The 27,501-nt window shown below is 38.3% G+C and overlaps 1 protein-coding gene across 1 annotated transcript; it reads left to right on the top strand.

Moving 5' to 3' along the window:
- The first annotated feature begins 330 nt into the window (after window positions 1-330).
- On the top strand, window positions 331-26,008 carry LOC117394449 (ras-related protein Ral-A). Its single transcript, XM_033992735.3, has 5 exons — window positions 331-537; window positions 18,321-18,488; window positions 19,537-19,745; window positions 20,861-21,035; window positions 21,554-26,008. Exons 2-5 carry the CDS (start codon window positions 18,375-18,377, stop codon window positions 21,674-21,676), a joined length of 621 nt encoding a protein of 206 aa, XP_033848626.1. The 5' UTR covers window positions 331-537; window positions 18,321-18,374; the 3' UTR covers window positions 21,677-26,008.
- Window positions 26,009-27,501: the final 1,493 nt, after the last annotated feature.

Raw genomic sequence — 27,501 nt, forward strand, 5'->3', positions numbered from 1 at the left:
GTGCATTAAGTATATTTAAAAAATATAAATCCGGGCAGATTAAAAAATACATAAATAAAAATAATAAACCCGCTTCGGTTTGTACCTTGCTCTGCAAGCAAGAAGTCAAATTCAAAATGTACTTCAAAACGCACTGAATAAGCCAAATCGGAGCAAATGTTTTATTGATATTGCGCATTTCCAGTAAATATTACACAATGCTTAATGATTTCATCCAGTAAATGAGCTAAATATCAAAATGAAAACAAAGCCACTTGCTGTTTCTGCACACGATGATGAGGAGTTCAAAGCCGTTCTTAGCACGCCTCTTCAATGTTCCGGCGCCGTGTACGCGATGACATCATCAAGTAGTTGCCGTCCACACCCTTTCGCCATATTTCCAGACCAACACACGGAGAGAAAGGGGAGAGGTTAGAAATTAATGTTGTTGGGGGCACAGACATCATCTGGATCGACTCATAAGGGAAGACCGAAAACCTGTAAACTGGAAGCACGCGGGGAACCAATATAAAACACATCAATTTGATATACACGCAGGTAGGCCTTAGACTTTTAATTGCAAATCCGCGCTGATGCTAAGCAGTTAGTATATTTGTGCTGAACTGTGTGTGCCTGGTATTATGGTCCGTCCCCTTGTATTTTATAACAGACAGTGAGTGCAGCTTTGAAATTGATACACACAACAAAGCGCAGGATACAGGAATTGTGCGCAGTCACATCTCTAGTACTAGTTGCTTAACCAGTTTTGTAAATCATTAGTTATCGACCATACAAACAAAACGGGTTTGGTTTGAGACTTCCAATACTTTTCTTGTAACGCTAGTTAGTACACTTATAAAATTCTTACTGCTATCTGTATGGTTGTGTTACTTATTGTGACCTGGCTTCTCCCAGGCCCGATAAACGTGAAAACCCTGGACGCATTATTATTATTATTATTATTATTATTATTATTATTATTACAAATTCTACTTAAAATTAAGACATTGCTTACTAATACTAAGTTTTAAAGGTGTGGTCAGCAGGCCATTACATTAGCATAATTAAATAAACAAACACAGGATTTGTTTAAAACAAACAGACAAGCAAAAAAAAAACTATCATTGGCTGAAGTGACTCGGGACTTTGCATTTTCTTTGCGTGGTAAAGTGGTGAAAAGTTGGATTAAACTATTTGTGGTCGACACGATGTAGAGTTTGTGATTATACCGGGGGGGGGGGGGGGGGGGGGTTAGTAATATGCCACCTGGGTGCAGCTTCATAAAAACGGCTTTGATCTGATGGGCGCAGAGTCAGTGGGAGTGGAGTTGATCGACTGTGGTCAAATTCAGACATAACTGACCAGGATACGTTTTTTGGATATACACTTTGGTAAGGTAACTGTATTGGTTATAAATCATATTGTCTGTTGTGTAATTCTTTCTTGTGTATTTGTAATAATTAAATATATATTTATCAGTGTTTATTACCTGATTTCTGTGTTTGGAGAAGCATAGTGCAGTTCTGCACCACACCCACAGCAGGCCCCTGACTGAATGGAAAAAATATAATCATTCTTTACCAGTAGATACCGAATATTATACATTCCTACAGACTTGTTACAGGGCTTTACCCTGATGTAATCGGTTATTGGTATGTTTTCCTGACCATTCTTTTAATGTTGCTTTGCTTTCTTCTTCCCCAGCTGGGATTACAGTTGGAGGGAGTGGAGAGATTTTTAACAGTACTGTATGTCCTTAATCTAATGCTCACAGCTCAGTGATTAGGAGGTTTCAGAAGGTGGAAAGTTTGGCAGCATCCGCAAACTACACCACAGTCAACAGGTTCTGGAACAAAATCTGTATATTGGTGTTCGTGCCATGATGTCATTGGATTCTCTCTTTCTCTGGTAATTCTTTTTCTCACTGGGAATGTAAGCACCACAGTGCATATGGATTAAATACAAATGTGTGATGTACATAAGAGTTCTGAAAGCTAAATTGAAAAGGGATTGTTCCTGTTGATAGGGGATTATCTTGTTGCCCATCTCGGTATGTCTAAACAAAAGCCTTTCCTCTGTCCATTCTGTACTCCAGTTGCAGTTGGGTTGCTCTCATTTTTAAATTTAGGGGCAGTAGTTAGGTCGGGCACTGGTTTATAGACAGTACAGTAGCTCACTTTGGTACCGTTACAGTGTATTGCATTGTATCCTTGTAGTTCAAGTTGTGGCTGCTAACACTGTCAGGCTGTTTAAATAGTGATCAAATAAGTGTGTCAACCACAAGCTGTGGAGAAATTGATAACTGTATTAAGGATTTATCCGATACTCCTTCTGTAATGTCATCCACAGTAATAGGGAATTTAAACACAACATAGACTAATTCTTAAAAAAAAGAGAAATACATTTAAGAAACCTCATGGGATAAGTGTGCAGTGGGTTAGAAGGAGAAATCAATGATATTTCAAAGATGCTCATCAGCAAGATGCAATTAGAGGGTTAGCTAATGAATATTAATAGCATATAAAAGGCTTGAACCTGCTTTATGACCTTTTACTGTAACTTCTTAAAAGATCCAGAAAAGAGGCTTCTCAGTGCCCAGGTCATTACTACAGCTGTCCAGTTTAGGCTATGCAGCTGAAAGAGACTGCCTGCTATTCAGACAGTTCCATCTTCTTGATTTCTTGTTGGCTGGTCTTAGTTGCCTGCTGAGACTAGGCAGGTATTCTAGCATATGACATGTCTTTAGTGTAAGAGATATCCCATGGATGCTTCATGATGTGCATTAATCTGCTAGATAGGTCTGATAATGTAGTCTTCTACAAAACAACACCGTTCTAATAAGAAAAATGATGTCTGAGCAGATTGATTGTTGCTGAAAAGAAATGTTCCAAGTTATCTTTTTAAGTTGTTTTGCGTTGTACAGGCCTATAGTATTTTGTCTTTCTCTACTTTGTTGGATATATTGTAAACCAAGGAAAAAGCAAAAAAGGTATAGCCTACTTTGTGAAAGTTCGCTTTCTGTTCCAGGTTTGTTTCTACAACTATACTAGAATAAACTGGCTGTACATCTTGTTTCTTTGTAATAATAAAAAAATAAGAGCGAAAGAAAATAAAAAAAAGGCATCAGTTCACATCCACAGTGACCTTGGAATTTAATTCAGTGGATACAGTGACTGTTACAGTAGACATTTATGAATCCATTTATAATTATGAAAAAGTACTGCGATTTATTTCAAGTGATCAGGGAAGATGCAAGAAACAGCACTAACTGGGCAGCAGTGTGGAGTAGTGGTTAGGGCTCTGGACTCTTGACCGGAGGGTCGTGGGTTCAATCCCCAGTGGGGGACACTGCTGCTGTACCCTTGAGCAAGGTACTTTACCTAGATTGCTCCAGTAAAAACCCAACTGTATAAATGGGTAATTGTATGTAAAAATAATGTGATATCTGTATAATGTGAAATAATGTATAATGTGATATCTTGTAACAATTGTAAGTCGCCCTGGATAAGGGCGTCTGCTAAGAAATAAATAATAATAATAATAATAATAATAATAACTAGAAAGACCAAGGCATACGGCTAGGGACACTGCAGGTTTTGAACTGGCCTCCAAAATATGACAGACCTCACAAATTAACTCAATTAAGCAATATTGATTTAAAAAAAACAAGAACACGCTTCCTGTGGTTTACAAAGTCTTGTTTTGATTAAACAAATTAAAATGACAACTGTGCCTTCAAGTTGGAAGATTTATAGTAACTGCCTATTATGCCAGGAATGTATTTATTTATTTGGAAGTATAAAGTGAAATGAGTGGCTGCTCAAGTGTGTAATTCTGTTGGTTGTACAGTAATTGGATTTGAACAAATAAAGGAATTATTCTTGCTATTTCCTGATTGTATTGCACTGACAGTTGTGTGGGTGGTAAACTGCATCTTACTGTATGCTTCATATTTAAACAAAATGTTGTCTGTTTTTTTTAACCATTTACTGTACCTCATTATAGTAGTTTCAGAAGATGGCTGGATGAACCTTTTTCATTTTCAGTTTTGCTTTCTCTGCTATAACAGAGCTTGTACTGTTCATTCATAAGCACTTACTGCCACTGCAACTTGGCACAGAGAATGGGCCTTTTCGGGCACACAAGTATCAAGCAGGTTGTGGGGAGGGAGCTTGTGTCCATTTCTGAAGCCTCATTCATGCAAAGAAGTGCCAGTGTACTGTTGATAGTTGGGGAATACTAAGCCCTTAACAGTCTCAACAGAAAGAAGTAAATAATAATAATAATGAATTCTTTGGGATTTGCAGGAAGATGTACTGCATAGTCATGACCTGTCCCTCAGACCAATTACTTGCTTGTTTTAGTTGTCTGTTTGTCTCTCCTTTTTGCTTTTCCCCTGGACATTATGGTTCCCTCTCCAAATGTATTCACCTTCACTGCCTGGTGTGTGAACAGGAGAAGCTTGACCTGTTTACTGTGCAGCTACTGTACTTCAAACATGTGCTCCTAGATCAGTAACAGCATGTAGGATACTGTGGCATCAGGTCTGGTTTACACATCATCAGAGTGGGCAGTCCCCATGGCAGTGCACTCTGACCGTCTTGGAACATTTGCCAAAATGATTTTGGTTTCTCAAAACACTGAGGACTACTATGTCCATTTCAGTATATTTATAGTTAAAGTTATGTATTACAGTACATCTGTTTTACTTCTCTGGAGGTTGTTGGTCAAAGTGGAATAACCATGCAGCTTCTACTATAACACCTCAGGTATAGCGCTCCCGGCCTGGTGATTTTGTCATGAAACTTGGTATTAACATGTTTTATCTTATTGGATGAATTCTGGGGATTTAGACCGGCGTTTGTCTGTAAATCAGTCCATCTGTAAGTCACACTTGGAGTTTTGTTTAAACAGTATCTGGAGAACCACTTCCAACTGTCAGGAAACTTGGTATTGACATTATTTTGCATAAGTTATTGAGTATCAGATTCTGTAGATATACAGCTTTGGCCAAAAGTGTTGCATCCTGGGTAGGGGGCCAGTGTGAAAGGGGCTTGACATATCTTTCTGCTTCAAAGCCACTAAAATAGTATTCATCCATAATGCTCAGAATGATAGAAAGCCTTGCATCTAACATTGCTTGTACCCTGTACTTAGCCAGTCGTCTCTCTACAGCACCTGTCTCAATTAGTTCCCAATCAAGAATTAACCAATGACCCTATTGACAATTAAGAAACGTACCTAAAATACCAAAGAATAACATTTACTCAGTAAAAATAACATAAAAACAAATGCAATGTGACATGACTTCTCAGATTTCAGTTAACATGACAGGAGGTCTAACTAATGCATCCTCCTCGAAACGGGGTTACTAGTAGTCGGCACCGCTTTATCGGGACAGCTCGGGAGAAGGAATAATATCCTGAATAAGCGGCTGTCCCAATTAAACGAGGCATTTGAGACGACCTTAGTCACACTTTTTTGATTCTTAATGAAAAGAAAAGGAATGAAATCACATCACATTATGATTTAAATGTTAAATGCATCATTTAAAATACAAGTCAGTGTTTTTCTATTCCTAAACAAAATTCATTGCTGTTTTTTATTTCTACATGAAATTAAAAATAATGAAATCACATCTTATCACAAGGCGAGGCATCTGCAATGTTGACACGCCAACTTTCTTTGCAACAGCAGCTTGAGAAACCACAGAAGACTCCAGCTCCTTCAAGAGTTCAACGTGGTTTACGCAAGTCACAATGTAATCATGTACTCCACTGTGGTACGCGACCTGTCTTGCTGTGAAAAGCGATCTCCATTCATCATTTGAAAATAATGTATCCCATTTAAACTAAGTGACGTCCCAATTAAACAGCATAAATGGCATTGGGAAGAACTGTCTCCCAGAGTCGTATCCCATTTACGCAGAAATCCTGATTATCAGTATCCCTATTAGGCGGTGCCGACTGTATCTAGCATCGCCTTTTTATTTCTGATTGATCTGTCACCATCTGGGAATATGTTTGTTTGCCCAGCTAAATGCCCCTCCATTTTGTGTGTGGCTATTTTTTAGGACCAGTGTCTAGATTGAGTGTGTCACTTTTGTAAAGCAAGAATATCCTTAATATACAGCACCCCCCCACATCTTTTTTAGGGATTGCTTTTGGTAAATTTTTATGAACGTTGAAACCATATCTACATACACACACATGCTCTTTATATTATGTTCTGATACTGACAGCCCTGGTTAGTATTTTCTAAGCAAATAAACCATAAATAAGCAAATAACGTTTTAACATCGCAGACTTAACTACAAAGTTTAAATAAAAAAAAAAAACCTACACATCAAAGTATATATTGAAATGTTTACATTTGTGGTTGTAATTAAAGTTGCTAGTGAAGATATAACCTAACTGTTGAACACGTAAGCTTACAGTTATTCTTTTAGCCAGAACAGCCTAATGGCAATTCTCTAATTTGGATAATACGATTCCCTTTGAATTTGGGCGTAGTGCTCTACAGTATCATCAGAGCAAAACTAGTTGATTCTCATTAAGGGAAAGCGGAAGTTGGCAAGGTCTTTTAAACTACCCGACAGGGACAAGCAAGTTGAGTGTTGCAGTCCCACTGAATTGTTTTTGAAAGCATGGATGATTTCTTGATCAGAGGCACTGTGTTAGTATTAAACCAAAGAAAAAAAAATACTGAAATATTTTAAAATGCCTAACTTATGGCATAATGATACCCAGATCCAAAAAGTTTGCATCTAACAGTACCTTTTATATTTGTGCCTGTAAAAAGGATGGCTGCCGTGCGCAGGTGTGGTGACGTCACGGACCAGGAACACAAAACCAAAACAAGTAATGGTGGGGCAAAACTGAAGCGCAACGGTGCTCAGCGCGTTTATTAAATAATAACAAAAACAAAAGATTTAAACAAACACAAAACAAAAGGCGCGTTGGCCAAACAAACAGAAACGCTAAACAAGTAGTATGCTGGTTGCAAAACCAGCGTATGTAGCAATTGTGTGTTTATTTTCTCCCACAGACTTACGTCTCTCCTCTGACACTTTCATCACTAAATCTGCTGGGTCATCTGTGTTTCAATCAAACATTTGTAGTGACAAGCAAGTCACATGTTTTGATTGGCTCACTGACACCTCACGTTAGTGCTTGCTCTTAGGGCATCAACAACTTTGATTTCTGTATCCATGACAAGCCTATGGGCTTGCATCCTCCATAACACCACCAGGGCGCGAAATAACCGGCAGCAATTGCCGCAGTGCCTCTCAAATTTTAAAAAAACTTGCGGCAAAAGTTGCCGCTGGTGTCCATCAGCACCAGCGCATCTGATCTACAACCCATTCACAAACTTGCTCAGCATCAGCAGGCCCGTTCTGTTGCAATTCAGTTTAAATCTGTCTAATCTCGTCCTGCGAGAAAATGACTCATTATCATAATATATTATTGTCATTCTTTTTACTGTGCACTTCCCAGCACTAATACGGTATCTTTGGTTAATCAAGGGCAAACAGGGAGGGACGCTGTTAGACTAAGCTTAATATGACCGCGCTTCCAGGAATTCACTGGCAGTGTCACTGATTTTTTCATCTGTGAGCCCCATGCCAACTCAAAAACGTTTAAAAAGAAGTAAGTAAGAAGAGCTGTCAAAAGCGGCAGTGAAGTGTTCTAGGATTGACCTAATGTTCAGGTTAATGAACACAATTCGTCCCGGACAATAATTCTATTAATGTGCACTCACAGTTGTCAAGTACTGCAGAAATTGGTTGTGCCTTCATATGTTAAGAGCATTCCACTGAGTTTGGATCATTTAGGTATTTCACAAAAATATATCAAACAGTGGGGCTCTCGAGTGGCACATCCAGTGAAAGAGTAGAGTGCAGGATGCGCTCTGTAGTCTGGACGTAGTCGGTTCGAGTCCAGGCTATTCCTTTACTGACTGAGGACAGGAATTGCCAGGGGGCGGCACACAATTGGCCAAGCGCCGCCTGGGGGGAGGGAGGGTTAGGTCGGCCAAGGTGTTCTCGGCTCACCGCGCACCAGCAACGCCCTGTAGTCTGGCCGGGCGCCTGCGGGCTTGCCTATAAGCTACCCAGAGCTGCGTTGTCCTTCAGCACTGTAGCTTAGGGTGGCTGCATGGTGAGTCTGCAGTGTGAAAAAAAGCGGTCGGCTGACGGCACACGCTTCGGAGGACAGCGTGTGCTTGTCTTCGCTGCTCCTAAGTCAGGGCTGGGGTGGTAGCAGTGAGCTGAGCTAAACAAAAATAATTGGACACTATTAAATTGGGGAGAAAACTACAAAAAAACGATTTGGCAACTGTTAAATAAAAAAATTAAAAAAAAACACATATCAAACAGCAGAGGGTTTTCAGGCCATTTCTTTAGCAGCTGAAATTTAATTTATTTTTGATGCTTTGCTGTCCGCTATTTCACATACAGGGCCGGCCTTAGGGCAAGGCGGCGGCCTAGGGCCTAGGGTTGGAACAATAATCGAGTATCGTGATATTATCGATAATGTTTTTGCGTCGATAATTGTATTGTGTTGAAAAGTAATTATCGATAATCATTTTATCGTCCGTTACCCACTATGATATGCTTGTGTGTAACAGTGACTCTGCATTGAAGCATTAAGACAGGACTTAACTGTCTGCGTGAGACGCAACACGTGATCTGTGCGCGCTGCGTAGTGGGAAGTTGTAACATGTGACGTAAGATTCACTGAGTAAAGTCAAATGTTTGAGCTAATGGCGATGGTAGTTTCTGCAGTTGCCAAACCTTCCGAAAATATTTTAGAAAAAAGAATCAGCATCAGTCCTGTGTGGCAGTTTTTTGGAGTGACAGAAAGTGATCCGCAAGGTAATAAGCCCGTCTGTAGGTAGTATGGAAAAGCTGATATTTTTGAATCGCAATTTATAATTTATTTGTTTGTTTTTTAAACACTTTTTTAAATAAGTAGCCTATATTTCAAAAGTTGAAAAGCTACCAAACAAACATTTGGTTATATTATTTGTGCTTTTTTATAACCAGCCATTGTTTCATAACTTTTATTAAAGATGCTGGTCTTTTTGAAAATGGTCTAGTTTTATTTCTTCTAAACTCGTAGAGGCAGTTGTCATATTGCTCAAGTATATATAGCTTTAAATTTGGTAAATTCCAAGACATTTTACATATGTTATTTTTTCAGCTGATAATCATGATTATCATGATAATTTACAGCCGATAATTGATAACTGAAAATGTCATTATCGTCCAACCCTACTAGGGCCCCACACCTAAGCCCCGCGTCAAGCGGCAAAAAGGAGCTCTGCTGCCATATCTAGACAAACCAGCAAATAAAAATCTGCTTCAGGAAGCAAATGAATCAGTGTCAGGCTTTTCACAATAGTCCTCTCCAAAATATTGATTTCTGCTTACCAATGTAACGTTACCACATTTGCACTTTCTGACTGACAAAGTGGATGCATTTCTTCATGTGAGTGTACTCGATCATAAGAAATTTAGGTAACGCTTTATATTGCGTGGCATAAATTAATATTTAATAGATATGCAATTGCATATTAAATTTACGTTGGATTATTCCTTTTTACTTTCCATTAACATTTAAGTCAGATTAACTATTTTCAAAAAGGACATGTAAACAATGGGAAATTATTACATATTTTCACAAGAAGAAATGCATCCACTTTGTCAGTCAGAAATGGACATGATATGCAATTACATTTTCCATCGACATTTGGTTAACATTTAGAAAGAAACCAGCTGTTTCATGTTAATTTAAGATTAATTTATGCCACGCAATATAAAGTGTTTCTGAAATGTATTTTTAAAAATGTAACATCTAAGGGTTAGCTGTCTGATCGGCTATCAATAGCCTGTGCCTCTACATTCCTCTGAAGAAAACCAAGACACGACGTGTTTTACTGGAGACTTTTCTTAAAGTGAGTAGGCTACTATTAATCGATAATGAAATCGAGATTGTAAGACGGACCACCACACCAACGGCCTGAATAGGTATCTGCAACAAATTAAATGTTTAGAAGTACACTCCTAAATGCAGAGTGGTATAAAATAAAGATGCTTCTTGGCTACAATATTCAGAAAAAAAAAAAAAAACGTCATTTGTTGGGCATATTGTTTGTGTAATTTAGACAGCAAAAATTAAAGAGCACTCAAAACTGCAGCTGAATGTGCAGTATCCAAATCTGAAATGTTACACGTGGATTTGATAAGTAGATCAGTCAAATATAATTTTTGATTTATGTAAAAAGGATAACGTTTGCAAACAGTTTTTATTTCACTAAAGTGACAGCACACATGCAATGTGGCTTGCCTACTTGATTACTGAAGGTGAGCAGTAGCCTACCGTTTTATTGACATATTGTGTGGAGGTGTTTTTTTTTTATTATTATTATTTATTTATTTTAAATTGGGAATTTTTTTTTGGGGGGGGGAAGGACCGTCTAGGGCCCCACAAAGACTAAGGCCGGCCCTGTTCACATACACGTGAATATCCTTCAAATAACGTAAACCTATATTTAAATGTCCTTTTAATTTACAGCTTAGTAAAAAAAAAAAAAAAAAAAAAACACATAACTTACATATACCACATTACACACAACATATTCTATGATCATATATGGTATAAGGAAATCTGATTCTGTGCTTTAAAATTGCAATACTTTAAAATGCAAAGGTGCAATACACATTCTAACTCCTTTCATGTCTTCAGTGTAAATGAATTGCTAATTTATATAGACATGTCAATGACTGTTGCTGTTTTGTAATTCGGTGTTATTCCCCCCAAAACACCAAGCCTAGATAATTATTAGTTTTTGCTCTTCATGCCCTTAACTTTATGCCTTGCACCACTTGCAACCATTTTATGGACTGTAGGTTAAAATGTTGAGCTTTTGTTTTTAGATAAAATGCAGTAAAGTATTGTGTGTGTGTTTGTGTGTGTGTGTGTGAGAGAGACTAATAAATGGTATTTATTTGGGTCAATGACATATAAATAAGTAAAAGCTCAGTTTTATATTTCTTCTTTTTTAGCAGTGAAACCGAAACGGTGTCAAATGCCCTGTACAGTAACTCCTTTTTCTACATGTTTTGAGATCACCGTGGAAACACAGATGGTTATGATAATATAGTGGATGATGCTTCTGTATTTGAAACCAAGCCAATGGAAATATACCTTGTGAGAATACAGGAGATATATTTTCCACAGATTTGCCTAACCTGCTACTGCAACAGGTAATCCTACCTGCTCCAAGTCATCATCCACCTTAGCCAATCAACTACTGTACTACAGCCCTGCCTTGAGCCTGTGTGGTTATCTGTTGTCTACTGTCTATTTGTAAAGCAGCACCTGCAATACTGTTCTGTTTCAGAATGATAATGTTATGAGTTGCTTTACTGTAATTGCATGTCTGGGGAATTTTATATAGAACTTCAGGAAATAAATGCCAACACCCTGTTGAACATGTAAGCCTACAGTTATTCCTTTAGCCAGAACAGCCTAATGGCAATTCTCTAATTTGGATAATACGATTCCCTTTGAATTTGGGCGTAGTGCTCTACAGTATCATCAGAGCAAAACTTGTTGATTCTCATTAAGGGAAAGCGGAAGTTGGAAAGGTCTTTGAAACTACCTGACAGGGACAAGCAAATTGAGTATTGCAGTATCCCACTGAAAATTGTTTTTTGAAAGCATGGATGATTTCTTGATGAGGGAACTGTGTTAGTATTAAACAATTAAAGTAACTGCTGAAATTTGTTAAAACGCCTAAATGGTACCCAGACCCCAAAATTTGCATCTAGTTCCTCTTACAGTTCCTCTTAAAATCAGTCTGCACATGTTTGCTGTTGGTTGAGAAAAAAAATAACTGTTGCAGAATTTTAAAAACCATGTGTTTTTAAAATTCCATGTGCGCTGCATGTAACAAACTGTCCAATCTGGCAACCTAAGGAGCCAAAACAGGGTTAGGACTAGTTCCTTTTGAAACTTACTAGTCCTGATGTAAACTTGCTAGTCCTTATGTGAAGTGCCTAAGTTGAAATCAACAAGAACAGTTGGGGTCCCTAAAAATAGGCTTAAGGCTGGTTTATACTTCCAACTGCGACCCAATTTTTGGTCTCAGTCAGTGGTCTCCGACGGTCTGATTGACATCATCCGCACTGCCGCGAGCTGCATCTTTTTTGAAAAGCCGTACGGCCTTGTGTCTGCGACCACAAAACGCACAGGGTGGGGTGATGTTGAAAAAATCAAACATTTGTCGCATGGTCGCAAGCCAGTGAAGCGCAATAGAGCAAGTTTTTGAGGAACCCAATAAACATGAACAGAACAGGATTTTAAACTTGCCTCTAAACTGAATGAAATTAAAGTGTAAATGAACTAAAATTAATATTGGTGCTTGCATAGGCTACCATGCGCAGCAACCACTTGTATAATAACAATAATAATGAATACAATGTATTTGTATTGTTATTCTTTTTATATATTTGAGTCACTATTTTCTGTACGCAATTACTTTCCCTATCAAATCAGTGACATTGCTCAGCTGTTCAATACGTCTGATCGGAGGCAGTATAGAGAACAGCTGATCAGTTTTACTTGTACTCTTCAAAACATCTCCAAAGTCCATCCCTACCTTTCTCTCCCAGATGCGGAGATACTTTGTTATGCATTTGTCTCCTCTTGACTCGACTACTGCAACTCTTTATATGGTGGTCTCCCGGTACGCACTATAAAACGACTGCAGCTAGTCCAGAATGCTGCTGCCAGGATCCTTACCAGATGTAAAAAACGTGATCATATCAGCCCTTGTCTTGCCCAGCTGCACTGGCTACCTGTAAAGTTCAGGATTATTTTAAAAACTCTCCTGCTCACCTACAATGCCCTTCATCACACAGGTCCCGAGTACCTCCTCAACTTGCTGACCCGCTATGTCCCTGCCTGCAAACTGAGGTCCTCCGACTCTGGTCTGCTTGTTATCCCCAAGCAAAAGTGCACCTCACTTGGAGAATGCTCGATTAGCTTCATGGCTCGGACTCTCTGGAACTCTCTTCCAGCTTTTGTGTGTGATGCTCACACCGTTGCTTGCTTTAAATCACCTCTCAAGACCCATCTGTTCTCTCTTTCTTTCCATACTCTTTAAGCCTGATATCTGCTGTGTTGCTGCTACTATTTTATGTTTTATGTTACTATCTTGTATTATGCACTTTCCACTGTATTTAAAGTATTATGCTTTTTTTTTAAGTATATCATGTATTATGCATTTATCTGTATTTAAAGTATAATTTTTTTGTTACTGCATCTTGTAAAGCGCTTTGTGATGGTGGTCCACTATGAAAGGCGCTATATAAAATAAAGATTGATTGATTGTTTGCTGCTCATAAAAATTTATATGAGCCAATTTACACATTCACTTCATTCATAAGACGGGCAATTTTAAAATCCCGTCTCAGTGTCGTGGGATTGTGGAGCCTGTTGGCAACCCTAGTCACAATTCGACACTGGCAGTAACACAGACTGGCTGAAAGTATGACTGACAGCTACGACTCCTTTGCTGTGTCAAAAAGTCTGCGAACTCGGGGGTGCTTCAGTGTCTGCAGCTGACGTACGGCTTTTGTCTGTTAGAGAAGTATAAACCAACCTTTTAGATTTTATTTTGCTAAAAAATAAACTCTTATAATTTTTTTAACAAAGCACCTTCGTAAACGCTCATATAGATCGATCAATCACCTGTTTGCACCTCGTTACTGAGCGACTGCTGTCTGAGAAACTGACACTGACAGCACCAGACCGGATGACAGAGGAAAAAATTATTTCATCTGTGTTACCTTGCGGTCCATGAAGCTCCGCCTGAAATTGACACTGACACAAATAAAGTGTTTATTTTATTGTACATTACATGTGTTGCTATTTACAAAAATGCTGACTGGCTATAAATTACTATCTACAGTAATTAATGTACTCGCTTACACTTGCGGTCTTCACTAAAGTCCCAATTTAAAGACGATACGTTAAACTGCTTCAGCAAGTACAGTAGAATCTGCCAGAACTGACGGACGCTGTATCTACTAGCTCACAGAATCACCGCCTGTCACCTATTATCAGTGATTAAAGCCTGGTTTTCAAACAAACTGATTATCGCTCACCAATACTGTATTGGTATAACAAGTGTGTTTTTAAAAAAAAAAGTAATTTCAGCGTCCAATCACTTAATATGCTGACAATAATGTAAACAACAGTAAGCTACAGACAGCGAGTCCCAAGCTCTAAATGTGTTACTGTTTATAGATAGGAACTCAACTTTATTATGAATATATTGTGTTATTATGTTTTAAGCAACATACTACAATAATGTTCATTATGGTAATTGTTTGCTTATTAGTTTTAAAATGTTTAGTAAAATGTGGCCTATTGTTTGACCTCGTTAGTACAACCGGCCCCTTTGCTAATGACATCTTCAGTCAGGGTCGTAACCCAGTATAAATCTCCACATTTTTGTAAAATGACTTTACACTTACTTCAAAAGATGCAACGCATTTCAGTAAATTCAAATGATAAACTTCACATCCTGCGCAGAGGGAGAACACAAACGTAAAACATAATTTAAGTGGGGTTGGCGTTGCAGGGGAAGTGAAGGGAGGTTTCAGTTCCGAGTGACTGTTTTCTAAGCATTATTTGTGAATGCTTATTCACCACTGTTACAACCCGTTTAGAAAATTGACTTCCCTGCATTTAACGCAAGACTAAACGTGAGAGTATATGTGTACATTTGTTTTAAGGACTTGCAAAACAACCAATGGAACATCAGTAAGGGATCTGACTTGAGCGCTACAGATTTAATCAAAGAACAATGGGATTGACTTTAGAAATTAAATACACAACTAATTTGTTTTTCATTGTAATTATCATGGAGTTTCCATACAAGTGTTTTTTTTTTTATTATTTTTTTTTTTAACTCGAGACATTTCTCGTGTAAATGTCTCGAGTTAAAAAAAAAAAAAAAACACTTGTATGGAAACTCCAAATGTATACTACCCTGGCTTAGAAACCCTACCCGTCTGGACGGCTGACAGCTGCTGAGGAAGCATTCAACACCACGCTTGGGCAAATACGGGTAGTGGGCACTTGAAAGGGATGTTGTGGATACTGATGAAACGGACTGAAGTGCAGCATTAGTTCGTTCCCAAAGTTGCCACTCCCTGCTGTATCCTTCACAAACTCTTAACAACAAAATGAGGTGTTCAGGAATCAGGCTGCCTGTGAGACAGACACTCAGCGAAGGTTACCAGTGCTGCCACGTCTAAAAGCAACACTGCCTTTCAAAACAAGCCCAAAACAAATGAATCCTATAAGCAAACTGGGCAACTGTGGTTACGTCAGCCGCCAGTTTCAATTGGACAGCAGCAATCTGAGGAAACTCGTGCTGTCAGAGATTCTCTCCTTTCTTTTAAGTTGTGTTGAATTTACTGTTGTGTTAAATATTAATGATGCAAACAAATAAAACACAATCAATACGTTCATTTGCAGTTTTATTTGGTCCGTTCTGAGAGGGCATCAACTGGGATCAAAAAAAGGACAAGAATTAATTCATTTAGGCATTTAAGCAGCTCACTTACTCTTCGTGTTTAACTTTTAGCGTAGTTTTTGCAGCAAGGATATTCTCAAACAGCTGCTTTAATACTTATAACAAGGGCATAACGCAGTTCATAGTAAGAGGTTTTATACAGAACTGTAAACCCACAAGGGATATACAACATGACAGACCAGACACAGCAAAAAACAATAATAAAAATAATAATAAAAGCTGCCCGCATTATCATTAAGGTGAACTACTCCACTGCTAACCATAAAATCACTTTTCAGCCACTACTTTCTGCCATCTTGGAATCCACAGTAACAACTGACCTGCTCCCTTGCAATGTTTATATTTAAGGATAAACACTTAACATTTACACGTGAAATGTGGGTTTCCATGCGAAACTGGGCGTGGATTTTCCCATGTGTTTCGTCATTTACACGAGTAAATGAGGTTTATCAAGCCTAATATTTCAACTGAGGCTTTACCTAATTATTAGTCTGTTTCATTGAGCTTTCAGTATCTAATCACAATTCAAATGTAAATGTGTATGTCTTGTAAATTGCATTTCTTAAGAATGACTGCAAAGAAGACCATCTGTTTATATTTTCATCCGCTTTATTCTGTCGGTCTGAAATGTGGCAGAATCTGCAGATTTCGGAGAACAATTTCCCAATAACATCACTCCATCTGACTTCAATCATCAACTGAATACAATCCATGCGAAACACACATTACCCAAATACACAAATTTGATGTAAGTGCATATGAAACTAGGACCATTTTTACAGTAGCACAATGGTCAGGGATATAGTGGAGTGAACTGATGTCCAATGTAAAAGTGTTCTTAAAAATGCAAATCTTTACATGTGAGTTCTTGACGCTCTCTGCACCACCCACCATATTACAAATAGTATGCAAGTACAAAAAAATGAATAAAGTTTGATAACAAATTAATATATCGTGATATATATCAGGTATCATCTGTAACATCTAAAATACCATGATATATATATTTTTTGGGGGGGCCGTATCACCCACCCCTATAATTCAGACACTGTTTGTACTGTACCCAGTACTTTATTCACTGATAAACTGGCCAACTCATTTCACTTGAGACTAAGATGAAATGCTAGAATGTTTTGAATACTGATGGCAAAGTCTTGTTGCATGGCAGGGTAGCATGTCTCGTTTTAGCAGGGTGAACCCCCTACTGGACGTCCTTGTGAAATGGTTGTTGTGAGAACCAGATGCAGAGTGTGTTGCAATGTGTTTCAGTAATCAGGAGCCCTTATACAATTCCAGGAAAAAAACTTGAGGACCAGCTGCTTTAACATTACAAACTTTGATTAAGAATAAAAAGGAGCTGTTACCATGTAGTTGTCATGTTTTAAGGCCAAAATTTAGCTCACACAGAAGGTGGAATTGGTTGCAAATAACAACCCTGCTAAAGATTGCTTTAGTACTATTACAGTATACCATAGTGCTAATATAGTACTTTTTTGGCAGGGAAAACATAGAACTGGTCAAACAATGTAGAATTGTCAGTAATGCATGCCTCAGTATGGACATTACCTGGGCTCCATATAAAACACAGATACTGTCTTTTCGTTTAAAAGCTGGTTTGCAGTGGACATAAAACGTGTAAAAACGTTGACATACAGGTGCCCGCTGTGACTGATACACCATCGAGGGGTGGTGTAGAGTCCCAGTCCAGGTTAGTCTGCACTCTTGAAATAGTACACCCAGACTCGGGGAAACTGCAGTTCAGCACTCGCGCACTATTATTATTTACAAAGCAAACAAATGTATTTAAATAGAACTCTTCAAAACACACCCAAGCTATGCTATCCCTTTGTAGTCTTTCTCTTCCACCTCCCCCCCCCCCCCCCCCCCCCTTCTCCCACTGTTCCATCTGGGCATGCGCCTTCACTGAACATTCTCTCTGCCATTTGCTGCTGCTACAAACATTTCCTTCCTTTTTTATAGGGTGTGGCCAGGGGTTAATTGACAATTAATCAATTCCCCTGGCCACATTCCACATTGTTTGTTTTTTTTCTTCGTTTCCTACCTGTGTATTTATACAATTTCTTCTCTTGCGATTTTTTTTCCCCCCCCTGTACTTCAAGATGCACATTTTGTAGTGTAGCTGGCTAAGACAGAGTTTCAAGTTATAAAAAAGTGGAAACTGGGTGGGGGGGGGGGGGGACTTTGTGGTTTATCGTCCAATTAAAACATTGTATCGCATCTGGTGTGTGGTGGCCTTTAGTCTGGTAAAAAAAAAAATGCTCTGGGAACATCTACGCCTTCTGGAGCATCTGCACAAAAACTTGTGGACATACAGCACCTACTTTCAGCTTCAAGCTGTAGCTATAAGCCTTTGAATGTTGCAGGTGGTAACATCCTGAGCCTTCAGTGTGTAGAATGAAATATTTTATTTTTGTATTTATTTATTTTTATTTCTTAGCAGATGCCCTTATCCAGGGCGACTTACAATTTTTACAAGATATCACATTATTTTGACATGCAATTACCCATTTATACAGTTGGGTTTTTACTGGAGCAATCTAGGTAAAGTACCTTGCCCAAGGGTACAGCAGCAATGTCCCCCCACCTGGGATTGAACCCACGACCCTCTGGTCAAGAGTCCAGAGCTCTAACCACTACTCCACACTGCTGCCCCCTATTTTATTTATAATTATATAAGATGTGGTGCTGTTATCTTTTACTTTCAGACACTTCCATCCCTACTCGATTCCTATTGGAAGCAATACATCTCTTCTCCAAAGATGGCAGCTAACAAGCCTAAAGGACAGAACTCCCTGGTTTTACACAAAGTGATCATGGTCGGGAGTGGGGGTGTAGGAAAATCAGCGTTAACGCTCCAGTTCATGTATGATGAGGTATGACGGACTACATTGTAATTGTTTTGTTAGTAATCGAGAGGGGCTGCAGTAGCATGTTTTGCTCTGTGCTGTGTAATATGGACTTTAAGGGGAAGTATTGCAACCATTTTTTTAAACCAGTTTTATTACTACATTAGCTTAACAAAGCCCCCTCATTGTTTACAGTACATGTAGTCCTTTTTTCTTTTTTATGTAGTCAGTTCTCAAACACAGAGCTATCTGTATTGCAAGGATCCCACCTTCAAGTTATGTCCTCCAGTATTTGGATGTAAAAAACAGGAGGGGGAAGTAATAAACTTTAGGTGGAACAGGATCTGATCTGCACAGATCCGAGTTGCTCGTTTCCCAGCAACAGAGAATCAAGCAAATCAGCTACCGGTGCACACAAGTGACAGTGGCGTTGTTTGCTGCAGGAAATTCAATATTATAAACTACTGTATATAGCATGTTCAATAACACTTTAAAATGGACTGTTTGAAAAACTTTAAGAAAGATAGTGTTGTTGCAGGGGTTTCTTGATGTTGCCTCCACGGATGTCATTGAAAACAAATCCCACATACTACAGTACAGACATGTTCTAAAGACGTTTGATAAACACCTATGGCTGGCTAGTGTAACAAAGTGCAAGGATGTAAACCAAAAATGACAGAAACACGAGCCAAATATAGTGAGTAAATATAACAATATTTGTACCCATACCAACAGCTGTCTTGAGTATACCACTATATTATAAAAATGAGAACTGTTTTAAACACTTATACTAGGGTTGTCTATAGTGCTGAATGAGACCAGAGGAAATCAGCTTGAGTGTACAGTATGCATACAAGCACTGTTCAAGTCAATAGGTTTTCAGGATGGTATGAGCGCAACAATAAAACAGTAATTCAGCAGAATCACAAAGACTCCAAGCCAAAGCAATTGAAGATGTATATGCATCTCCACTAAGGCATAAGGAACTCAAAACTGACAGCAATATCATGAACCTTAACTATGGCTTTTGCTTGTGGTGATTTGCAATAGACTCTCAGTATTTTTGACTTCCTAGTTTGTGGAAGACTATGAGCCTACCAAAGCAGACAGCTACAGGAAGAAAGTGGTGCTGGATGGGGAGGAAGTGCAGATTGACATTCTGGACACTGCTGGACAGGAGGACTATGCTGCTATCAGAGACAACTACTTTAGGAGCGGGGAGGGCTTCCTCTGTGTCTTCTCCATCACAGAGCTCGAGTCCTTTGCAGCTACGGCAGATTTCAGGTACAGCCAACTGGAACACTCGCTGTTTTAATATGACCCGTCACAGAGGTGCTTGACTGTGCGTATGTCACATCTTAGAATCTTGGATACATCTGGAGAACAGCTTTTCTGTATAAATCTGAAAGTAGCTCTGTGTAATTTGTAATAGGAGGTGTACAACCTTTACTCCTTTACAGAGGTGCCTGCCATATTATCAATTTTGATGACCTTACTGTAAATGTAAAATGAAATATAAAATCAAACTGAGGAAGCAGAGAGACATGGTAATTAAGAGCTGTAGGTATTAACATTTTAAACGGTTGGTAATTCATTACAATGTTAAACTGTAATGTTTCATAACCAAAAACTTTGCCCATAAGTAAACGCGTAGTGAATATGTCTGAATCAATTCTGCTGCTGGTACTACAAACTTCCTTGGGTCAGTTACCTTAGTTGTGTGATGTGATTTATGGAAGCTAGAACACATATCGCACACAGACATCTACCGCTGATGACTGGTTCCTTGCTGGATTGAAGAGGGATTTTATAAAGCTACTGTATAGCTGGTCAGACCCTAAGAAATACCACCTTCTTGTTTGATGGTTAAACTCTCAAACTTTAACTATTGGGATGAAGCCAGCTTGAATGCAGTCATAAACAACAAGGTTTAACATTAGTGTCTTAGTGGAGTTTGTCCATTGTGAATATTGAATCGAGAAAGCTCACATTATCACGTCGGTCACTGCATGTATAATTGTACCATGTTACGTTTCCTATCTATGTATGTAGTTTTATTTGTAATGCATATAAAGCATTTCAGTCTTGACAGGGCTACTTCTTAAAATATATATATATATATATATATATATATATATATATATATATATATATATATATATATATATATATATATATATATATATATAATATATATATATATATATTTGTGTATATATATATTGTGTATATATATAATAATAATTGTGACTGAATGGGATATTGTTCCAGCCACTGCACTCGTGAATTGCTTATTGAGTTTTCTTTTTTCTTGGGAAACATGTTTCAGCTAGTACCTTCATCAGTGTACAGTACACCGTTTTGTAGTTGTGGGTGAATTTTCCTATTTATTCCTGCAGAGAGCAGATCTTGAGAGTGAAGGAGGATGAAAATGTCCCTTTCTTGCTGGTGGGCAACAAGTCAGATTTGGAAGACAAGAGGCAGGTCTCTGTGGAAGAAGCAAAAACACGGGCTGAGCAGTGGAGCGTAAACTATGTGGAAACATCTGCAAAAACACGAGCCAATGTGGACAAGGTAATGAGAGAACTTGCAGTGTTTCCATGTACCCAAAAATAGTAATAAATCCATCACCTTGTTTTGAGTGGACTCAGGTTACTCATAAAGCAACACAAAACCTGTTAAAAGTTTCACAGGTTCTGCCTCCTTAATGTGATGACTTTCAATTTACTCTTCATATCCAATCTGCTGCATTAAACTGTGTCTGAGCTAAGTGGGTGGATGCTGACAGCATGGAAGGTGGACATCAGTCATATTCAACTATATATAATTGACATCCAACAGCAAATGGCAAAGCCTCTGAAACTTGCTTCACATTTGACAGATTTCTTGACATTACAATGAAAAACTTCAAGGGCTCCAATTTTTATTAGGTCATTTTGGGCACTCCTCGAAAGCCCTTCGTACAATGTATTTCTTTTATTTTTCAAAGACAAGTACTTCAGAGATGTGTCATCTCATTTAAATGGTAGATTGCAATCTTTTCTAATGAAAAGCTTTTCTTTTTTTAGTTATTTTATCTGTTCTTCTTTTAGGTTTTCTTTGATTTAATGAGAGAGGTCCGCGCACGGAAAATGGAAGACAGCAAAGAAAAGAATGGAAAGAAGAAGAGGAAAAGCCTTGCCAACAGAATCCGAGACAGATGTTGCATTTTATAATGGCAGGGTCACGTCTTCTGTTATAGATGTTGCATTTTATAATGGCAGGGTCACGTCTTCTGTTATAGATGTTGCATTTTATAATGGCAGGGTCACGTCTTCTGTTATAGATGTTGCATTTTATAATGGCAGGGTCACGTCTTCTGTTATAGATGTTGCATTTTATAATGGCAGGGTCACGTCTTCTGTTATAGATGTTGCATTTTGTAATGGCAGGGTCACGTCTTCTGTTATAGATGTTGCATTTTGTAATGGCAGGGTCACGTCTTCTGTTATAGATGTTGCATTTTATAATGGCAGGGTCACGTCTTCTGTTATAGATGTTGCATTTTATAATGGCAGGGTCACGTCTTCTGTTATAGATGTTGCATTCTATAATGGCAGGGTCACATCTTCTGTTGCCCTACCAAAGCAACCCAGTTTGTTAGCAGGCCTGTCAAAAGGCTTGAGGAACTGAATTAACACATACAGTTTTTGGGGGGATACATCTACACATTGCTTAAACATACACAAAAAAAGCATAAATTCAGAACTACGGGAGGCAAAGTCTCCCAAATGTTTCATGTGGTGCCAGTAAAGGATCACAGTGAACATATCATCATGAATTCCTTTCTCTCAGACTAGGGGTACTTTGACATAATAACACTCGTAGACCAGGCAATGTCTTTCTTATTCACTGGAAACCACAGGACTTCTTTCACATACACCAGACTTTTCTGTTTTTAACATCTTCTAATGCTTTGATTTTTAAATTGTGAATGTCAACAGCAGCGTCCTATGCGCCTTCTGCTAATCTCTCAATATGCAATTTTAAGTAGCAAACCTGAGTCAGACATTGCCTTTTTTCCTCTATCTTTAGCTAAATTGACAATATCTACAGCTGCTGTAGTAACAAAAAAAAGCTATTGTGAATAAATATTTGACTGCCTTAATTTAACAGAAAACCCTACATTGGTAGAGTGAAGTGTGACTATTTGTATGCATACGATATTGTGAATAGGTGTTTGCAAGTGGTATCTATAGATTTCTAATGTGTGCCATATACGAATAACCCATGATCTTTATTAACAGATCTTAGTTACTGTATTTTACTGGTTGGTTCTGTTTACAGAGTGTGGACTTAAAAGCACATTATGAAGTGCTCTGGAGGGTATCGGGTCCTCTAGAGAGACTGGGTATTAATTATTTTAAAAAGCTTAATTGAATTCTATAAAAACAAATAATAATAATGATAATAATAAAGTCCAAGTCCCCTAATTTGCATACCCCGAGATATGTATGAAACTTGCAATTACTGTTGTCTTGCATTGACACAGGGGCCGTGGGGGACCAGTGCTTCATGTTTTGAGGCGTGTTTGTGTGACTGAAGAGCTCCTGTATGTCCATCGGACAAAACATGCTTCAGGTAAACTGGAATGTTTGTGTAGACTCTCCCGCAATGTGAACTAGCCAGATAACCTACCTGAAAAAGATGCAATGTAAAAGTGCCACAGCACTTACGTATTGTACTCTAGGGATTTGTGAATCTTTTAAAATTGTTTTTGGTGTGGTAGGTTTTTTGTTTCACTGGTGATCCTATTGGGAACACACTTCCATAAACTGATCTTATGCAGAAGGAATAGGAAGATTTCCTACCCGCTCCACCAACAGAATTATGTTATGCTGTAAACTTTAAATAAAGAATATGTAGCAGGGTTCCAAAAAATAAATACAGCGTTACACGTCCCCACGTGTTGCTACAAATGTTTAAATAACGTACCTGTCGTTTCTTTTCATTGTTAACATCCTGTTTCAAAGCTATTTTCAAAATGCCTGCTCTAGTGCACTGAGGTTTGAGATCTGTCCTCCTAAATTACTGCAGGAAGAAAAACAGCATAAAAATTGCTCTGGCTTTTCTGTTCCGTACCACATCATGGATCGTTATTGATGTGTTACGTGTTTAACAGTGTGGGCAATAATCCTTACACTATCGGGGGCTCTAGAGCAGACATTTTGAAAAGCGCTTTGAAACTAATTTTATAAAATTATAAGTGTAAAAAGGTGTCGATGTTAACAATGAAAAGGAAAATTACAGATATGTCATTTAAACAGTTGTAGAAACACATGGGGATGTATAATGCTATATTTTTCAGAACCCTGCTACTTACTCTTTAAATGGCAAACAAAGTGCATCTCCAGCTTCTGATTTGTAAAATGTATAATTCCTAGTCCCTTAGACCTTCAACAATGTAGTAGGCATCAAACTAAAAAGTCAGCACTTAATTTGGCAATGAGCTTGCACTGATTTTAAAATATTATTTAAAAATATATATATATATTAAAAAAATAAATAAAAAAACCACTTCTGTTGATGATAATAATGTATGGTAGTTGTGATACCTTTATTCCTATGCAGATAAGACAAAAAATGGTAGGATGTAGACATGGTGTATTTGTATTGTTTAGTAGAAAGGGACACTCATCGGGTAATGGCGTTGAACCAGGCTAAAGTAAACCATAGACCATTTAGTGTAGCTATTTAATTGACCATCTGTTTTGCAACTGTAATAATTGGTGACTGCTTTTTCCTTAAGGCCTCAAGGTTGTAAACTAATCCCTTGATGTGTTAGCTTCAGTTTAAAAAAAAAATAGAAATGCTTATAAACTTGACCACACTTCATGGGAAGAAGCCTGTCAATCAATTCATTGTAATCTTAACCTTAAACAAAAACAAATTTGTTTTTTTAATAGTACATGGCAAGCCTCTTTCTGTTATTTTCTTGTTGAGTTCATGGAAGAGTTGCATAATAACATGACTGATTGGAGGAGAGGCTGAGATCAAATTTTAATTATAGCAACACTACCTTCAAAGCAGCTAAGCTGTATCAAATTACAAAACAAACAAAACCTGAATGTCAGTGGATTCTCATCCTGGATAAACAAATAAAGGTTTGATTTAGCATCCTGGATAAACAACTGCATTGAACTGTGATACAGACAAGTAAGCTCTTGTCAATGTTGTTGTGGTTTTTTGTTTTTTTTTGGTTATTGTGTGGTCGTTTTTTAATAGTACATGGTAGTTCTTCACAACTGTTCTTTCATGATAGCACATACAGTGCATCTCTTATGAGATGGCCAGGCATTGAGATACAAGCTTGAAATCATTCTTCTAATTTGATGAATAAGAATGTTCTAGTAAACTGCTAGAAACAGTTCCCATGGAGCGTGGTTCTTTTCAAAACCAAAAAATTGAGACGAGGAAATCAAATACCCTAGCATCTGAGGTAAGGTTTACTGCACTTAATTTCAGTTTAGCAAGGCGAGTATTGAACTGCTTCTAAACAGTTTCTGTAAAATTAATGCAGTAGGCAAATAAACTATAGAACTGTTGTATGTTGGCTACAAATGTGCTTGAGGAGCAAAGAAAGAAATCAGTTCCATTAACTTATTACTTGTATGACGTGTATAAAGACTTCAGTCCAACTCTGTAAGAGAAATTAACATACAACACATATGTAGATACACAAGAATTTAAAAATAAGTGAAGGTGGCGCGGGGTGGGGGGGGGCAGGGGCACGTGCATTTAGTGCAGGGTCATACTGATTTTAAACCTGCCTGTAAATGTGTGTCTGTTAGTGAACTGCTATGGCCAAAGGTTTGCATTGCCCTATAGAAGTAACTCATTTTGCTTCATAAAGTCAAATGAAACCTGACGGATAATGTTATGTTAATATATTGAATTACATACCGCTTTGTAGTTTTCCATATACCGTACTTAACGAAAATATGACGTTCCGAAATCGAACATGAAATACTATGCTACTATGATGGCTTCCGGTGGACTTTTGCAATATAATTTTGTAGTTTCTTTGATTACATGATGTTAAAAAATAAATAAATTAAATTAAAGTAAGAATAATCTAAATTGTGTCAATTCTACAATTCTAGGTGATGCAACACTTTTGGCCATAGCTGTATGTGTGACTGTGATTTAAAGGGTTAAGGAATTATGTCATACGCTTTTCGTATTTATTTAGTTTGTATTGCTTTGCAGCTAGATGCTAACGTCTGAATTTCAATGTGAACCTTTGGGTGGTCTCTCTTTTATTAATGTTGTGCAGATGCTTTGTTGTGTAGCTCCACATTTCTTAACAATTCTGATTTAACAGGGATCCTAAAACCACTAATATTGTGACTTGCTGTAGCTGTGCGACCTGGGTACTGATATGCAATGATGCTTACTGATGTACTGAACATCTCCTGTTTTTGAGGCTGATGCCCTTACCCACTCCTTTTTCATTGCTGTACTTTTTGAGAAAAAAATGAAATAAACAACTTTTTTTTTTTTTTAAACTTGTATTTCTTTAACAGTCCCCACAACAGGATGTACTCGCAGCAGTTCTTTAATGATCGGGGGATTCCATTTACATTGTCTGTTTTTTTATCAAAGGTGTTTTTGTTTAGTTAAATTTAAGCATTCTTCTGACCTGGTGCCTGCCTGGGGTAATACACATTTCCATCTACACCATGAAATAAGTGTGTAAAGTCTTTCAATATTACAATCTAATCTGCAACCTGACATTACACAAAAAGCAATGATCATCTGCGTGTGTTTGTGTGTATATATGTGTGTGTATATTATATATATGTATATTATATATGTATATTTTATATATATACATATACAGTTTTAGGCAGGTGTGAAAAAATGCTGTAAAGTAAGAATGCTTTCAAAAATAGACGCTAATAGTTTATATTTATCAATTAACTAAATGCAAAGTGAGTGAACAGAAGAAAAATCTAAATCAAATCAATATTTGGTGTGACCACCCTTTGCCTTCAAAACAGCATCAATTCTTCTAGGTACACTTGCACACAGTTTTTGAAGGAACTCGGCAGGTAGGTTGGCCCAAACATCTTGGAGAACTAACCACAGTTCTTGTGTGGATTTAGGCAGCCTCAGTTGCTTCCTCTCTTCATGTAATCCCAGACAGACTCGATGATGTTGAGATCAGGGCTCTGTGGGGGCCATACCATCACTTCCAGGACTCCATGTTCTTCTTTACGCTGAAGATAGTTCTTAATGACTTTCGCTGTAAGTTTGGGGTCGTTGTCATGCTGCAGAGTACATTTGGGGCCAATCAGATGCCTCCCTGATGGTATTGCATGATGGATAAGTATCTGCCTGTACTTCTCAGCATTGAGGAGACCATTAATTCTGACCGAATCCCCAACTCCGTTTGCAGAAATGCAGCCACAAACTTGCAAGGAACCTCCACCATGCTTCACTGTTGCCTGCAGACACTCATTCGTGTACCGCTCTCCAGCCCTTCGGCGAACAAACTGCCTTCTGCTACAGCCAAATATTTCAAATTTTGACTCATCAGTCCAGAGCACCTGCTGCCATTTTTCTGCACCCCAGTTCCTGTGTTTTCGTGCATAGTTGAGTCGCTTGGCCTTGTTTCCACATCGGAGGTATGGCTTTTTGGCCGCAAGTCTTCCATGAAGGCCACTTCTGACCAGACTTCTCCGGACAGTAGATGGGTGTACCAGGGTCCCACTGTTTCCTGCCAATTCTGAGCTGATGGCAGTGCTGGACATCTTCCGATTGCGAAGGGAACTAAGCATGATGTGTCTTTCATCTGCTGCAGTAAGTTTCCTTGGCCGACCACTGTGTCTACGGTCCTCAACGTTGCCCGTTTCTTTGTGCTTCTTCAAAAGAGCTTGGACAGCACATCTGGAAACCCCTGTCTGCCTTGAAATTTCTGCCTGGGAGAGACCTTGCTGATGCAGTAGAACTACATTGTGTCTTGTTGCTGTGCTCAGTCTTGCCATGGTGTATGACT

The sequence above is a fragment of the Acipenser ruthenus genome, chromosome 3 (genome assembly GCF_902713425.1).
Source record: "Acipenser ruthenus chromosome 3, fAciRut3.2 maternal haplotype, whole genome shotgun sequence".
Taxonomy (NCBI): Eukaryota; Metazoa; Chordata; class Actinopteri; order Acipenseriformes; family Acipenseridae; genus Acipenser; species Acipenser ruthenus.

Coding starts and splice junctions, on each gene's coding strand:
- LOC117394449 (XM_033992735.3), top strand. CDS start 18,375: ATGGCAGCTAACAAGCCTAAAGGACAGAACTCCCTGGTTTTACACAAA. Junction 19,746..20,860: donor GCAGCTACGGCAGATTTCAG/GTACAGCCAACT, acceptor TTATTCCTGCAG/AGAGCAGATCTTGAGAGTGA. Junction 21,036..21,553: donor CACGAGCCAATGTGGACAAG/GTAATGAGAGAA, acceptor TTCTTCTTTTAG/GTTTTCTTTGATTTAATGAG.